Source organism: Lepisosteus oculatus, chromosome 1, assembly GCF_040954835.1.
Source record: "Lepisosteus oculatus isolate fLepOcu1 chromosome 1, fLepOcu1.hap2, whole genome shotgun sequence".
In the NCBI taxonomy this organism is placed as follows: Eukaryota; Metazoa; Chordata; class Actinopteri; order Semionotiformes; family Lepisosteidae; genus Lepisosteus; species Lepisosteus oculatus.
In genome coordinates, this window is record NC_090696.1 from 20,203,382 (window position 1) to 20,220,782 (window position 17,401).

A 17,401-nucleotide genomic window follows, 5' to 3' on the forward strand; every position below is an offset into this window, starting at 1 on the left:
CGCCCCGCGCGATGAGGTCATCGATTACATCACCGCGAACCAGAAGACCGCAGCCCCGGTTTCCAGGGGCAACAGAAGATCAAAAGAGAGGCTCCCGCCGGCCTGACGACTCGGCGATGGAAGGGTCGGATTAAATGGCCGGCGTAACCGCAGCTCGAAATCCTTCAGCACGGCTCGCTGTCTTCAAGAACAAGTACGTTTTATTTAAAATAATTATATCTGCCGGCTGGACCAATCTACAGCCTCTCCTCCATGTCCCCTTTAAACATGTTTAAAGTTGTCTCGCCGCAGCATTTTCAGAATCCATATTCTTGTACGATAAACCTTCAAAGCAGTACCAGAGCCTCCACTGCGCGTTTTTTTATTCCCTGGGGCTGAAGCTTTAATGACGGAAAAAAAAACGGCGAAATGACTCGTGACGTCATCACTTCAGCACGTCAGAGGCGGAAGTTGCGAAAGTTCCTGGTAGGCAACACCCAAACTAATCCCAACATTTTCATTCTTAAAACTCTCTTTTCATAGTCCTTTCCTTAACACCAAATGGGTTCTCAAAACCCTATGAGTGCCTAGTTCTTGCACCCAGGGAAGTTGGGGGGCCCACACAGTTAAGGCTGGAGCGTCTGTACACACAAGCATGTCGGACTCCTGCTCATATCACTAACCACCTGCACCCCAGGAACCCCTGAACGATCAAACAGCTCACGAGCCTGCTGAGGCGGGTAATCTCACTGGAGCTGCAGCCCTGTGTTCTCTCCTGTCCCACCCTGAGGAACAGTGAGCCTGTCTCTCAATAATAATACAGTGTGTGATCTCCTGTCCCACCCTGAGGAACAGTGAGCCTGTCACTCAATAATAATAATACAGTGTGTGATCTCCTGTCCCACCCTGAGGAACAGTGAGCCTGTCACTCAATAAAAATAATACAGTGTGTGATCTCCTGTCCCACCCTGAGGAACAGTGAGCCTGTCTCTCAATAATAATAATACAGTGTGTGATCTCCTGTCCCACCCTGAGGAACAGTGAGCCTGTCACTCAATAAAAATAATACAGTGTGTGATCTCCTGTCCCACCCTGAGGAACAGTGAGCCTGTCTCTCAATAATAATAATACAGTGTGTGATCTCCTGTCCCACCCTGAGGAACAGTGAGCCTGTCTCTCAATAATAATAATACAGTGTGTGATCTCCTGTCCCACCCTGGGGAACAGTGAGCCTGTCACTTAATAATAATAATACAGTGCGTGATCTCCTGTCCCACCCTGAGGAACAGTGAGCCTGTCACTCAATAATAATAATACAGTGTGTGATCTCCTGTCCCACCCTGAGGAACAGTGAGCCTGTCACTCAATAAAAATAATACAGTGTGATCTCCTGTCCCACCCTGAGGAACAGTGAGCCTGTCTCTCAATAATAATAATAATTATACAGTGTGTGATCTCCTGTCCCACCCTGAGGAACATTGAGCCTCTCTCTCAATAATAATAATACAGTGTGTGATCTCCTGTCCCACCCTGAGGAACAGTGAGCCTGTCTCTCAATAATAATAATAATTATACAGTGTGTGATCTCCTGTCCCACCCTGAGGAACAGTGAGCCTGTCACTCAATAAAAATAATACAGTGTGTGATCTCCTGTCCCACCCTGAGGAACAGTGAGCCTATCACTCAATAATAATAATACAGTGTGTTCTCTCCTGTGCCACCCTGAGGAACAGTGAGCCTATCACTCAATAATAATAATAATAATAATAATAATAATAATACAGTGTGTGATCCACTTTCCCACCCTGAGCAACAGTGAGCCTGTCACTTAATAATAATAATAATAATAATAATAATAAAAATAATAATAAATAATAATAATACAGTGTGTGATCTCCTGTCCCACCCTGAGAACAGTGAGCCTGTCACTGAATAATAATACAGTGTGTGATCTCTTGTCCCACCCTGAGGAACAGTGAGCCTGTCACTCAATAATAATAATACAGTGTGTGATCTCTTGTCCCACCCTGAGGAACAGTGAGCCTGTCACTTAATAATAATAATAATAATAATAATAATAATAATACAGTATGTGATCTCCTGTCCCACCCTGAGGAACAGTGAGCCTGTCACTTAATAATAATAATAATACAGTATGTGATCTCCTGTCCCACACTGAGGAACAGTGAGCCTGTCTCTCAATAATAATAATACAGTGTGTGATCTCCTGTCCCACCCTGAGGAACAGTGAGTCTGTCACTCAATGTTTCACGTGATGCACATAACTGTCCATTTACATGTTTGCACTGTAACCGTCGTGTCAATTGCTTCTGCTCTGGCTACACTATCTCAGTGTTGCAATACGTTTAAAACTCAGAAGCTAGACTTTTAACTCACACCAGAGAGTTGGTAGCATATCACTCCTACACCTAAGTCTCTATATTGGCTGCCTCTAAAGTCACGTATTCAATATAAGATCTTGTTACTGATTTTTAAGGCTTTATAAAATGTGGCTCCATCACGCATCTCTGCCCTCCCCCATATTTACACTCCCTGCTGCGGGCCCCGCTGAATCTAAGCCTTTGCTCACGGTGACTTTTGGTGACTGTGCTCTTTTTCTGCCACTGCTTTTTGTTATGGAATCCCTTTCCTCAGACTGAGGAAAAAAATTGTATGAGAAATGTTTTGAGTCTCTTCAAATCCAAACGCAAACCTCTCATTAGGGCCTGTGTCTGATTGCCCCACATTCTTTGCATATAAACCTGTATATTCTTATTTTATTTTCCTTTTACTTTTTTGGTACTCATCTTCATTTTCTTCCTCACCATGTACAGCTTCGCTGGGGTTGGAAAGGCGCTTTATAAATCATTGTTGCCGTTATTAAAGCTCGTTGAGTCTGAATCTGAAGATGGCAGCACCTCCTAGTGGTCAGCCTGAGGTTCCTGCTGGCTGAGATGCTGGGCGCCGCGTCCAGCTCTGCGCCTCGTTCTCTCCAGAGCGGGTAGCGCAGGGGTCACCGCCGGAGAGCTTGGCGTAGTGGACCGGGAATTCCAGCTGAAAGTCCAACTGTCCTCCTCGCTTTCAGCGCGGCCTCCAGCCTGGCCAGAAGGCACAGACACTTGCTCTAGTTTCCCCTTGGGACACAAGGGGTTTTCCACTGCCGGGGCGGACGTCCGACCACGAGCATGCGTCAGCCTGAATCAGAGAGACTGTCATCGTCCTGCTGCACTGCCACCCCTGCGAGCTCTCAGCCACATTCCGCTACCAACAGAGCCGCAAAGCTGGAATGCCGGAATGGGTGTCCGATGCTTTAACGGTCCGAAGCTGATGCCGTGTTCCCGAGTGCAGGGCGTCCAGCGGGCCCACGCTGCCCTGGCCCCAGGGACCAGCCCCCCCCAAGATCAACTCCCTGTGATGATGTCACCCGACAGGGGAAAATAAAACAACAGGAAAGCAGAGAGCATTAACCATGCATCTGAAAGAGGACGGTGGAAGGGAGCGGGAGGGACTGGGGTTTTTTCCGCCCATCCCCAAATCTTTTCGTAACCATGCGTAGGCTCACGCCATCGCATCTCTCCCACGTGGCTCTGTAACTCAAGGGCTGAGTCACTGTACAGTGTTTGGGCTCCCGTCTCATTTTCAAAGGGAGCGAGCAGCACCAGGTGTCAAGACCTTACTGACTGTCCTCAGGAGCTTACACCACAGCGAGGCCCCAAGAGACTGGAGCTGTCCTCTTTGCCAAATAAAGATACAATACCTGCACGAGCCCTTGTGGGGAGTGGGTCCTCCTACCAGGAAAGTGTAATTGTTAACAAGAGCAGCAGAAAGGTTTCACAATTTATTCAATGCTGCAGTTTCTTCTGAATCACGTTTTGTACAATTTTTTAATGAAGCCCTCTCCAAAGGTGCCACTGTTTGTACCCCTGAGGCAGGTGCTTTGTTGGGGTAGGTGGGGGGGGGGGCAGCCCTAGAACAAGAGGCACCTAGTCCCACAGTGCCAGCAGCAGAGCTGAGGCATCACCATAAGACTGATGCAGTTCTGACCGGTCGCAATGCAGCTCATGGGTGCCTGTGCACCTGTAGGAGGCACTATTGCACTGCAAGCCAAGGCTACTCCAACCCCTCTCCCATTTAATTCGAGCAAAGCCTGGCCCGCCTGGGGCGTCCCGGCTGCAGCTGGATCAGGACACAGCCCAGGCCGAGTGCACACCGAGTCCCACGCCGGCTGTCCCAGCCCGTTCCCATGCCTCGCCTGGGACCCCCACGCGCAGCTCTCTTCCTGCTCTGTCGCTGTGCACCGCAGCCCTGTCTTCTCAAACTGCGCTGTTGTGGTTTCCTGTAGTGCCAGCACTGATTTAAATGTTTCAGCGCGCCCGCCCCTCCGTGGTCACATCTGAGCAGCAGCCTCGCTGGAATGACGCAGCAAAACCGCTCCTCTTGTTCCTGATGGTTATACCAGTCTGAGTCTCTAAAGAAGACTTGACAAAAAAGGAAGGCTCACCCCTCCTCCGGTTTTAACTCCAGCCAAGTTTAGTTTTCTCCCTGGGGTGGTTTCTGAGCTCAACTGGAGCTCCTGAAACTTTGGGGGGGGGGGGGGGGTCAGACCTGTAAATGGTACCAGCGCTGTGCTGCCTGCTTAGGTCCAGAGGTGCCCTCTTTCAGGCGCCAGGAAAGAAACAGGCTGGTGGAGAAGGAAAGCCAAGGGTGACATGATGGCACACTGGTCAGCACTGCGGGCCCTGGGCTCAATTCCAGCCCATGGGCACTATCCGTATGGAATCTGCATGTTCTCCCCTGTGCTTGTCTGGGTTTCCTCAGGTGCTTCGGGTTCTTCCCACAGTTCAAAGACATGGTGGTAGGGTATTTGGTTGCTGTGGAAATTGTCCCTGGTGTGAGTGTGTGAGTGTTAGTGTGTGTGTCTGCTCTGCAATGGACTGCCGTCCTGTCCAGGGTGTACCCTGCCTTGCACCCTTTGCTTGCTGGGATAGGCTCAGGCTCCCCCGCAACCCTGTACTGGATAAAGCGGTTAGAAAGTGGATGGATGGATTTAAACCCGAGCAGGAATGAACACCAGCAGACACAGGGGTCCCCAAGGACCAGGGAATGGGAACCGCAGTTAGCTGTTAGCTGTTGCACTTTCCTGGTCCACCACTAGAGGTCAGCCATGCCCTGCAAATCAAACCTACACAACAGCCCCCAGATTTCTCATCTCTGCTTTGTCTTCAACTCCCTCTTCCCTTTTCCCTCCCTCTCTATCCATGATTCCGCGAGCCAAGATCCCACTTGTGACAGCTGATCCTCGTGTCACTCCGCAGTGTAACAGGATCTCAGCCCACCCCCCCCACAGGGCTGGGGTTTAAAAATGCTGGGAATCGGCGGCTCGCTCTCTGCTCCTCTGTGACCAGCACTTCCGCCCCCAAGCCGGCTGGGCTAGCTGAGCGCAGGGATCATCTGACACCCACCCTTGGGAGTGGGAGACAGACAAAAGCTTGGGGGTTGGAAAAGCAGAGAGAAAAGCATGAGTGGGGAAGGAGAGTGCACTGGTCTTTCAGCAGGGGGACAGAGGGAATCCGCTGATGGATTCATGGGTCCTGCTGTTTCCCTGCCAAGCTTGGCGTTATCTAGCCATACCTTTTTTTTTTAAGTTTTCAACTGTAACTCGCTGGCACTTTGTGTTTGTTCTTTACACGTGGTTAATGACTGTTTGTGTCTGGCAGGACTGTGGCAAGACCTCCGACGTCTGTCGTTCTTACAGCTCTTCTGACTGGGGCTGCGACTGGAAAGAGCTGTGGGGGAAAGGGGCCGCGAGACGGGAGCGCGGGACAGAGGCAGGGAGGCGTGGGAGGGGGAGAAAGACAGGGAGAGGGAGAGAGAGGCAGGCAGGACACAGACACAGAGGGAGAGTTAGAGACCGAGCCGCGTGGAGACCGAGGCAGGGAGAAGGAGAGGATGAGGGAGGGAGGGGTCAGGCCTTACCAGGTGTCTGAGGGATGTAGGGTGCCAGCAGCTTGGCCCTCTTCTTCTCGTAGCCCTTCTGCGTGATGTCACCTGGAAGCAGGAGGAGAACACAGGCCGTCAGCCAAGTGCCTGGGCAGGGAGACATCTCACAGCAGACTGGGGGGGGGGGTTTATAAAATCCCCCACAGGGCTCCCCCAGAAACCAGGCTGCATGGGGGTGCTCTCTCCCCATCCCCCCCGCCTGGCTCTGGAAGAGGATGCTGAAGAAGTCCCAGCCAACATTTTTTGTCCTTGCGGCTTTTGCAGACGCAGCCTTATAAAGTCATGATACTCACGAGAACGAAATCTGCCAGAAGTTCAATGGTGAGAATTAACCAGGCAGGTCAGAGGAGACCAGATCAAACCCACAGTGCCCCAACCGCTAGCTTCTCCAACTCGCAACATGCTTTAAAGGATCTTTCTCAAGGGAATTCTTCCTACAGGCATCGTGTGTGTGGGGGTTTCTAAGTCACGTGACAAGGGGATGATTTCAAAATCAAAAAATGCAAAGACAGAAATGCACAGACACACACAAAAATAGCAGAAGCACAGCACAGTTCACCGGCTCACAGACACCCACCCCCCTACTTCCTGCAAACTGCCTGCAACCCCCCAGCCCAGCCCGGTCTCGTTGCTCATTTCCTCTCTCGCTGCCTGTGCAGTGTTAGGTGCCCACCTCCTCAAGCTTCAAGCCCCCCACTCCACCACCAGCAGGACCCTGTGTGGCGATCACACTGGGGGGGGCAGGTCACAGATGGCACCACATCTCCATGACAACCACAGGCTCCTTCATGGAAGTTACTTACCCCCCCCAATTCTGTACTCTGGGCAAGCTGCCCAGCTGGCCAGTGTCGGTCTCCATGGGGCTGAGGCCGAGACCCGTACGGGACACAGGACAGGCTGTACGTTTGAAAGTGGGGAACACCGGCCCCGGATGAAGTGAGCGTGGCTGACTGTTTCCAGGGGTATCGGAGGCATGAGCGAGCCCGTTTCCGGACACCGGGGGGACAGCACGTTACTGATCCTCCTCCTACTGTGCGAGCACCTCTCCGCCTCGAGTCTGCGGCGAGGAGGAAACTGAGCCCTTGAAGAATAAAAGGAGGCCCAGCTGGGCCCCGACTGCAGCTCCCTCACAGCCGAACAGCCTGCTGGAGCACAAGAGGACATTGTGTCCGAGAGCCAGCAGGCCCGACCGCAGTAGTCAGCCCCGTCATTGACATTGACAGCGGGCGCACAGGCTGGCGGGCAGAGGGGTCCCCTGGCTGCACTCGGGAGCTGGGGGAGGGAGGGGGGCATTGTCATTAAGGGGCCGGAGCACAGAGGAGGATCTGTGCTGGTGGTGCTGCGGGGCCCAGCCACACACTGGCACTGCCCGGAAGGCTGAGAGCCCCCTTTGTCTCTCTGGCAGCCTGACAGTCACATCTACAGCCCTGCGACCTGTCGGACTGGCACAGCCTTGCTGCGCAGACTGCCAGGGCTGGAAACTGGCAAGCAGGAGGAAACAGAGAAGCATAATCTACTTGCAATACAAGAGCAGAGCCATGCCTTGGTTTTAAAATCAGCTAGCCGCTCTCTGCAGAACAAGCATGACTGGTCTTCCTCGAATCAGCGACAGTCTTCTTGTTCTGACGGCCCAGGTTAAAAAGCCTGTGATGTTTTGTGAAGAGCATCTTCAAGAGGGATTTAAAGGAACTTTGGCTCGGGGGGATCCTGCTGCACGTCGCCCACAGAACCCCCCAGCTGTGCGACCTCTCCCGAGCCAGACAGCCATGGGGGGACCCCTGGCTGCTGTACCCCTCCAGTCAGCCGCTGCACTGGAGTGTGCCCCCCTGTCTCAGAAGGGCAGGGGGTGTCAGTACGCGTGTCTGTCCCGGGCAGTTGCAGAACTGTTTATCTGTGTGACTGTAAAGTGCTTGAGTAATAGGGGCCCAGCTGGAGAGGGGTGATGCATCGGTGACCCCCTACCGCCCCATCCTCCCCCCCACGGCTTTGCGAGTCTGCCAGTGAGTCACTGCTGGGGCTGGGGTGAGGGGGGCAGTGTGGGAGGAGGCTGGCTCTTGGGCTTCGGTGACTCAGGCCTGATCCTCCACAGACCAGAGTGTGAGCCGTGCAGTCCAGTCCAGGAACCAGCCGAGTGGGAGAGGGCGGCTGGCTAAGCTGTGCTGCACCCACACACTGGGAGATAGATACAAGGGGTGCGGGGTGCAGGGGGGGTTGCTTAAAACTCAGTTTCAGATCCTGATTTTCAACATCAGCACAAAATAAAAAGAGATGAAGACTCTCACTGATTTTACTGGATATAAGGTGTACAGTATACTGTACACACAGCAGGTGTGCAGTGCCAGCAGTACCTCCACCAGGGGTACAATACACACACAGCAGGTGTGCAGTGCCCACAGTCCCTACACCAGGGGTACAATATATATATATATGCAGCTGGTATACTGTGTCACTACACACCAGGTGTTAAGTGCATAAATAGTACCTTGCAAAAATCTTTGTTTAAAGATTTCATTGTTTAAAAGCTTACGTTCATGACAGGTATAGGGACATGACATTTTGAAGTGGCAATTAATTGACTGACACAACCTACCCCGCAATTAAAAAACAAAGAAGCAAGCAGATAATATGGGAAAAAAACTGAAAAGGCATGACTGCGTAAATATTCAGACCTGTGGAAAATCAAAATTAATTGAGGTACACAAAATTAACTTAAGGAGCCACACAATTAGTTGAGTGCCCTCTTGTCTGCGTGTAGTAATAGCGGTCCACATGATTTCAGAAAAAATACACCCCAGTAAGAACACCATGTAACCATATAGGCTAAGGGGCTCGGCAGAGGAGTATAAAAACATTTCAAAGACCCTTAACATGTGTTTATCGGAGCATGGGGAAATCGATCATGAAGAAGTGGGAGGCACCCATACTGTGCTGACCAGGCTGCGCCTTCAAACTGAGCTGCTGGGCCAGGAGGACAGTGACTGGTGAGGGACGCCAGCGTGAAGCCAGCAGCGGCTTTGAAAGAGCCACACAGCTCAGTGGCCGGGAGGGGAGAACATGTTCATGGGTCAGGACCATCCTGGTCACTGCACAAAGGGGGGCTTGTATGACACTGAAACAATCTCAGAGCCCATGTGAGATTTGCAACAATGCACCTACTGTAAGTGATACAGCAAACCCAGCAAAAGGTTTTGTGCGAGGAGAAGACAAAATTAGACGTGTCCAAGCATGGTGGAAGAAGCATTTTGTTCCAGTTATTCTTTGCATCAGCAGGGACTGGGAAGCTTGTCAAGGCTGAGGGGAACACAGATGGACCAAAGTACTGGCAAAGTGTAGGAGAAAACCTGCTTCAAACCTAAAACTGGGACAAAACCTCACCCTCCAGCAGGACGATGAGCTGAAGCACAAGGCCAGAGCTGCTCTGGAGTAGCTTATGAATAATAGTGATTGAGTATCCAGTCAAGTCCTGACTTGAATCTTATTGAGAATCTGTGGAAAGACTAAAAAATGTTGTCCATGAGTAATCCCCAAGCAAACTGAGTGAGTCTGAACAAACATGCAAAGACAAATGGGCAAAAGACTCACCCAAAAAGAACTGCAGCTGTAAAAGCAGAAAAATGTGATATCACCAAATACCTCACATATACGTATTGACATATTTCCATTTTTTCTTTTTAGTTCGGTTGACATTTACTACAACTTACCCTTGGAGGTCTTCAGTTTGCATATTCAGGTTTTGAATAAAACATTATGTTTAGAATGCATCATTTTGTTATTTTACAATATGGATGCGATAAGGCAGTGGTTAGCATTATTGCCTTGCAGCCCCGAGTTCAATTCCAGACCCGGGGTGCTGTCTGGGTGGAGTTTGTATGTTCTCCCCATATTTGCAAGGGTTTCCTCCCACAGTCCAAAGACATGCTGGTAGGTGTATCGGTTTCTGGGAAATCAGGCCCTGGTGCGAGTGTGAGCGTCTGTGTGCCCCGTGATGGACTGGAGTCCCTTGCTTACTGGGATAAACTCCAGCTCTCCCCTGAGCCTGAACTGGAAGAAGAGGTTAGAAAACAGATGGAAGGGACACCATAGGAAGGGTGCACTGTAGTTAAAACCTGCTGCACAGCATATAACAGCTGACACTGTTGAATTGTCGTTGAATTAGAAGTTGTTAAATACAGTACACGCACCCTATTGTAAGGTCCGGGCCTGTCAAGTAGACAGGAACTCGTGCACCTTCCCCAGCCTCGCGGGGCAGTCTGCCCACAGCGCAGCACAGGGCAGGAGGTATCCGCGCTCGTCTCCAGTGCCTTCACTGCCAGTGACCCACATTCCCAGCTGGACACAGCCTCCGGCACAGCAGCGCGATCAATTCGCCCAGACTGGCCTCGCTGGGCTGGGTCCCAGGATAGGACAGACTATCCCAAACACACAGACACGGACAAAGACCCCGCGGCGCGCTCAGAACGCGTGTGGGGGTGGGTTCCTAATATTTTGGAACGTGTACACCATAAAAAGAGCGGACAACAACCACACACTCTTGCAGGAAAAAGGAAAAGAAAGGCTTAACATCACTGCTGCTCCTCTTGTTACAAGATGCATCTCGTTGTACAAGGGAACGATGAAGCCTTTTCAGCTCTAAAACGGCCTCCCCTGCAGTCCCCACCCTGGCACAGCTCTCCGTGCAGACGGAGGAACAATTCAAGGTGTCCCCCCATCAACCCCAGACTGAAGATTTCTTTAATGGGGTTGCAGTGCCCCCGAGGATGACAGTGGTCTCCCCAGACCCCCATGCGGGATAAAGGCAACAGGCTCCCTCTCAGGCCCAACTACAATAACTGCCTTTAACACAAACACGAGGACAACACGAGCGCACGTTTTAAACCCATCCCGTTGAAGAGCTTGTCAAAACCCTCAAGGGCCCTGACAACGAAACACCAACCAGAAGACACGAGTGGACACTCCAGGGAAGTGCATTAAAAAAAAGAGAGCAGATTGAATCTGAAAGCAGATTCTTTACTCAGAGTGGTGGGAGTGTGGAACAAGCTGCCCCTACCCTGGTTTCTTTCAAGATTACCAAATTACCAAACTAATTACTAATTACCAAAACGGGCCAGATGGACCGAACGGCCTCTTCTTGCTGGTGACCGTGCGCCAGGCGTCGAAGAGCAGGGGAGATGAAGATGGGACAAGCCAGACTTGCGGTTCGGACCTGGTGGGTCCCCACAGTCCCCCTTGTAGCTCCCCTGACCGATGAACTCCGCTCTCTCCAGCTCTGCAGAGGCCCTGCACTGTCAGCCTCCTGCCAGGCTAAGAAACTCGAGAGCATGCTGCCAAGATGCTGCCTAATCCCACGCACTCAGCCAAGCGCGCTTATCCGCAATTAGAGCAGACCGATAGCGTGCTGTAATCAATCTGCAGCAGATTAGGTCCGCAAAGGGGGCGCCCCCCCTTTCTCGTAACAGCACAGCTGGGGCACAGCCCGCAGCGCAACTGCAGCTCAAGGGCTCCCAAGACTCCTGCCTCCTAAAACCTTACTGAGGTCCACTGGAGTGCAAGTGCAGCACAGCCCGGTGAAATCATGGGAAAAGCTACAGCACACTGTAGTCAAACCCAGCAGGAGCATGGGGGAAGCACAGCAGGGAGCAGCTAAATTCAGGGAAATTATGGGAAAAACTGCAGCACACTGGAGTAAAACCCAGTAAGATAAAGGAGGAAGCATAATCAAGTGAAGAAAAGCTCAGTGAAATCGTGGGGAAAACTTCAGCACACTGTAGTACACCCCAGTATGATTAAGGCAAGCACTGGGGTGGAGTGGTGGCTCTGTGGCTAAGGATCTGCGCCTGTGGCTGGAAGGTTGCCGGTTCAAATCCTGTGGCCGGCAGAGGAATCCTACTTCGCTGGGCCCCTGAGCAAGGCCCTTAACCCCAACTGCTCCAGGGGAGCCGTATAAATGGCTGACCCTGCACTCTGACCCCAAGCTTCTCTCCCTGTCTGTGTGTCGCATGGAGAGCAAGCTGGGGTATGCGACACAATGCAAGAAATTGTATATGGCCAATAAAGTGATCTTATCTTAAAAGTGCCACAAAGCCCTGTGAAATCATGGTGAAAGCTGTAAACCACAGTAAACAGCAGAATGGCTAAACCTCCAAAATCCCAGGTGATTCATTCCAGCTCTGGAGCCTCTTAACTACACTGCAGCACCAGGACTGCAAATCAAGGTCAACAAACTCAGCGCAGACAGAAACGACTGAAGCTGGACAACGAGGAGAGCTCCTGTAGTTCAAAACTCTCATTTGATTTTTTCCCCCAGTCACTGTGTCATATCATAATCTGAAACTGTTCCGATTTCCCACAAATCCCAGATTAAACCGTGTTGTTGGCACATCCAGTCCAGCGCATCCCCAGAGGAGGAGAAGGCAGCACTCCATGGGAAATCCCAAGTGACCGCAGGAGCCAGAGGGGGCAGGGACTGGGAACAGATTCTCCATCCGGTTCGTGCAGGATGAGGTTTCCCCGCGGCATCCCATGGAGACGAGAGCATTTCTACATGGATTCTACTCGGCCACAAACCACGTGAGAGCACATGCAAAAAGGTATGCAAGGACGTTGCGCCTGAATTCTTCTGAAAAGCTTTGGAATGAATGTAGATCAATGAAATGCGTCCTTGAAGCCTCCAGTCCATTACAACAGCTGCCACACAGTTCCTGGAGCAGTGTCTCCTCCTGTACTGCAGCACCTGGCCAGTCTGAACTGGGAGTTAGCTTAGGGGCTTAGGGCTGGAAATAAGAGTCTGGGACTGGAAAGGACACAGCACTATTGTGAAGCTTTCGGACAGAGTTAGGGATCAGGGAACATTGTGGATAGGGAGGTAGCCAGAGGAATGAGATCAGTGTGGAGCTATGGCGGCCTCTACTGTGATAAAAGGCACTATACAGAAGCCGGAGCTGCCTCTACACAAAGCCCTCTTGACAACTAATTCTCCCTCTGCCACCCAACCCTCTCTCCTCCTCACAACAAAAGAGCACAAACCAATGCGACAGAAACTCCCAAATTGCAGAGTAATTAATTCCCCACACCATTTCTTCCTACCAGCAATTACTTACTCCCTACTATTTAGTCTCAATATCCTGGAAAACTAATTAGGGCAAACAAAGCAGAAAGCGACAATAGTCAGCTTGATATCAGGACATCAGGTTTAGGGGCTCTGATGTTTACCCACGGGAATCCTTTTCCCGCAGGGAACAAGGTTCACCATCACACACGCTCTGTGGCGTCTCACAGGAGAGCTCTCAGTGATGTCCCTGCGAGCCTGTGGGCACCACTGCCCAGAAAGCACAGATCTAGGACAGACCCAACACCGATATCCCCTCACCCACCACATACCACCACCACTTAGCACCCTTTCCTGCTGTACCAGCTCACAGCTGCGCACATCTGCACACGGATTCATTCCCCAGTCGCAGTCCACTAAGGACAGCCCCAACCTGGACAGGTGCTGTCTGGACTGTACAGGCCAGCCTATTTCCAGAGGAATACCATCTCACAGTGGCAGCACTGAAGAGGGGGCAGAGGAGCAGCCTGGAGCTGGGAGGGAGAGGAGCAGCACAGAAGCTGGGAGGGAGAGGGAGAGGAGCAGCCTGGAGTTGGGAGGGAGAGGGAAAAGGAGAGGAGCAGCCTGGAGCTGGGAGGGAGAGGAGCAGCCTGGAGCTGGTGAGACAGACTGCCACAGCCAGGCAGTTTTTCAGAGCCTGGTCTGTGCCAGCCCCAAAATAAAACACCACTTGTTGTGCCAGTTGGCAGCCTAGGTACTCGCTAGAAAAGATTTCCAGCCCTTTATTTTTAGCCCGAAGTGAGAAGTCCATTAGGAGAGCTCTGGGACCGTGGGGGTGGACTCAACAAAGGAGGGGCAGTGGAGCGTGGGAAATTCGTACATGACGCAGGGCCTCGTGCAGAGCGATGCTGTGTTAATGCCCAACAGCCAGGGGCTCACCTCTCTGAGCTACCTGCCTTTCTGACTGAGCTGCAGTGGTTCATCACCCGCACCGCAGCCTGCAGCCATTGGGTTCTCAAAGAGCTTCTCGCACCCCTGACCCTGAATTGCTGAGGTAGGTCAGTCCTTAAAACCTCAGACAGATCATAACTGCAGCACGAAACAGAGAATAATTTCTTTTGTATACTGCGGTCATATTCAGAACACATGTAAAATGACACAATGTGATGGAGTCGGATTCGACGGGGTGCTGCCTCTTATTCCTGCGCGGCATGCTGGTGTGTAGTCTTCGGGGAAGGCGACTCTTCTCTGGTTGTTGAGAGAATCGTTTCTTAATGAGAAGAATTAATCCTCTCGTAGCTGAGAGCTATCAGTTGTGTAGCTGGCTTGGGAACACCTTCGGTTCTCGGCTTGAACGCCGTCTGCGGGCGCACGGGGATCTTTAAAGCGCAGCCCTGATTAGCCTCCGGTGTGGAAGCTGCCCATCCCCACGCGCTGCGGTGAGGGGAGGGGAGTGCGAGGTGTGTGCGATGATTTACTATCGTATAAAATTGGGCATGGCTCAAGCCCCAGGAAGGGCTCTTGCGCCCCCAGTGTGTGTGTGTGGGGGGGGGGGGGAAAGGAGAGCAGCAGCCTGGAGCCGGGAGGGAGAGGGAGAGGAGAGGAGCAGCCTGGGGTCAGGGCTCTCTCCTCCCCACTGAGAGAGCGGCCATGCTGGGACAGTGCCCGGCTCCCTCTCTCCGGGCCGGTAATGGGAAACTGCGGCACAAAACGAGCAGCCCTGGAACAAAACTGGCAGTAAATTATTCACGGGGCTTTAAACTCACACCGCATTCCTGCTCGCAGCTGACAGAGAGAGGGAGCCGGCCAGCGCCTGCAGAGATATCCTGGGATCTCGGAGAGAGAGCAGGAAGAACAGCGAAGAGAAGGTCCGATACCAAGGAGGGAGTGAAGTCTCCCTCCTTATGGACTTGGGAATCCAATTTCTCTCCTTCTTTCCGACCCGGATCCACTGTTCACTTCGTGACACCGGCCTCTGTGATTCTTCCTTCGGGGAGAGCAGTAACCTGTCCCACTGCCCCCGCCCCAGAGACGAAAGACAGCTCTTAGTTTAGTAGTGGGCTGGCCTTGGCCGTCACTGTTCCCCCTTTCTCCCGCAGGGCACAGGGACCAAACCTACACGGGTTTGGGCTGGGTTCAGTCCGCCAAGACCATGTGTCCGGCCAGCAGTGCTAATGTATCGGTCTCACCCGCCCCTCCGCCTCTATCCAATCGCAGAGCCCCTCGCCGATGATGTCACAGACCCAGTCTGAGAGGGAAGTGAGTCCGCAAGGCCTGTGTGCACACTCCTCCCAGCTCCTCCCACACCCTTCGGAGCGCCGTCAGCTGCTGAGCCACCGCCGGTCTACCTAACCGCCTAACTGGGCAATTATATCAGCAGGAGATTTTTTAACCAAGTAATTAATGGGTGGCACAGTGGTCAGCATTGCTACCTCGCAGTGTTGGGGTCCTGGGATCAATTCCTGGGGTGCTATCTGCGTGGAGCTTGCATGTTCTTCCAACGGCACAGCAGTTTAGTTGAAGGCAATGCAAATGTCTTGTGACTGCTCGCCTTATTCGGTCTTTTCTACCGCTTCAAGCCTATCAGAAGGGGGGGGGGGTGGGGGGGGAACAAGTTCCTCTTTTTCTAACACCTGTAGCACAAGCCCTGTGTTTCGCTGACATGATGTGAAAAATAGTTTTAGTTCTACGCTAAAAACCACTAAGCAAGCCTGATCTCCAGGCAAGGAGCTACAAAGGGAAGTGGCTTCGTTGTAGCCAAGGTACAGAAACAGAGCACTCATACAGGGAGCTGTGGGCTGTTGCTCATGCATTGAATGAGGTGTCCAGACAATGTTCTTTTCAATAGAAGAGTGATTTATGCAGTACCTAAAAATCATAACTACCGTATTTCTTAAATAATGTAATAATGCTAAAAAACATGCCATAATCAGAAGGCAAGGAGTAATATTTACTCAGTCGACATCTAATCACGATGCAGTAACTGTCAATTGCATTTGAAAGGAATGGACATCATCTTAAAATACCAGAACAAAGCAGTACAGCACTAGGTGATGGCTGTGCCAAGTGTATCAGTACTTCATAGTATGTGTGGTGCACTGGAAGGACAGTTAAGTCAATCTGAGTTGGTGAAGAACCTGGCTCAAGGGTGGCTGGGGGGGCAGCTGTGCCCCCCCTCCACCCAGGACTGAAAACCTCAACCGTCCAGCCGGGCGTCCAGAACGGCGCCCACAGCTCCCGAGACGATGTCACCACGGAGACAAAAGCTCTGTGAACAGGGACGGGTTTAGCCTCGCCATCAGCAGCGCTGTCATATCAGCCTCAACCTTGATTCTGCACATCTTTAAAACAAAGGGCAACCCGGGGTCACTTCACGAGAGGCCGAGAAGAACGTTTCGACTTGACCCGTTCCGATTTGAACTGCATTCTGCCTACGGGACACAGGTACCCACTAAAGTGACCTCCTGCTCACATCCGATACCGCCTGAACCCCGCCTCACCTTCACAGCCATCAACACCCCTAGAACCGGCACAGAAGCACGTCGTCGCGCAGCAGGAGCCACCGCCACAGTGAAGAGGGGTTTCAGTGCTGTCTGAAGCCCACTGCAGGCACGAAACGAGGGCTAGAGGGCACCATGATCAGGGGCCACTTCCATGGGCGCGGCGCCCAAACACATCGCTACCCAACCGCGTAGGCGTGTGATCCACTCCAGGTTCTCCGAGCTGCAGGGCCCCTGCGTACAGGCTGACACCAGCTGCACAAAGCAGGAAGGAGAGGGGCGAAATCTGACAAGCGGCCCCATCCCTGACTCATCAGTGCAATCAGTACAAGAGCCTGCAGCTGGGGCTCACAAGCGCTGTGATCAGTTCACACACACTTCCATGTGCCGTACACCCCCCCCCCCCCCCACGTCAACAGAGCCAACGGGACCCGGGTGCGACGTCTCTTCTGAAGGCCGGAGCGCCAGGAGGCTCGGCACCTGGGGGCGGAGGGGCCGTGGCAGAGCAAACCCCGGAACGGATCTCAAGGATCTACCTGCCTGGGATCCCAAGGCATCAGCCCCACCTGCTCCGTCAGCAGAAACCGAGCGGAGGGCTGGGAATGCGAGACCGGCGGCCAAGAGACACAGGCGAAACTCAACACCAGTGGGGGGGGCGCTCAGTGAGCCAGCCCTGTAATCTTCAGGAGGATTTGGGGTTTCGGGTTTAACCGGCACGGTCTCCCATCCCCCGCCCGTGACAGCCCAGGTATCTCCTCGGGGGCAGGAAACGCCCCCCCCCCCCCCGGATTCTCCGCCCGTCCCGACACAGGCCAGGCGGATCCCCACGTCCTGCAGGATACGGGATCCTCCCTCCCATTCCCCACAACACCCCAGC

General features: G+C 52.6%; 1 protein-coding gene and 1 long non-coding RNA gene across 3 annotated transcripts in view; one reads left to right on the forward strand and one right to left on the reverse strand.

The window, feature by feature from the left end:
- The window catches only part of dip2ba (disco-interacting protein 2 homolog Ba), a 64,727-nt gene that overhangs the window by 36,194 nt on the left and 11,132 nt on the right, over positions 1–17,401 (reverse strand). For both annotated transcript variants that reach the window (XM_015344141.2, XM_006629289.3), the window contains exon 2: positions 5,956–6,027. In XM_015344141.2, coding sequence (XP_015199627.2) covers positions 5,956–6,027 — 72 coding nt within the window. The remainder of the gene's footprint in view (positions 1–5,955; positions 6,028–17,401) is intronic.
- LOC107077022 (uncharacterized) lies at positions 97–14,076 on the forward strand. Its single transcript, XR_001478150.2, has 3 exons — positions 97–193; positions 12,336–12,566; positions 14,000–14,076. It is a non-coding gene; the product is annotated as an uncharacterized lncRNA (long non-coding RNA).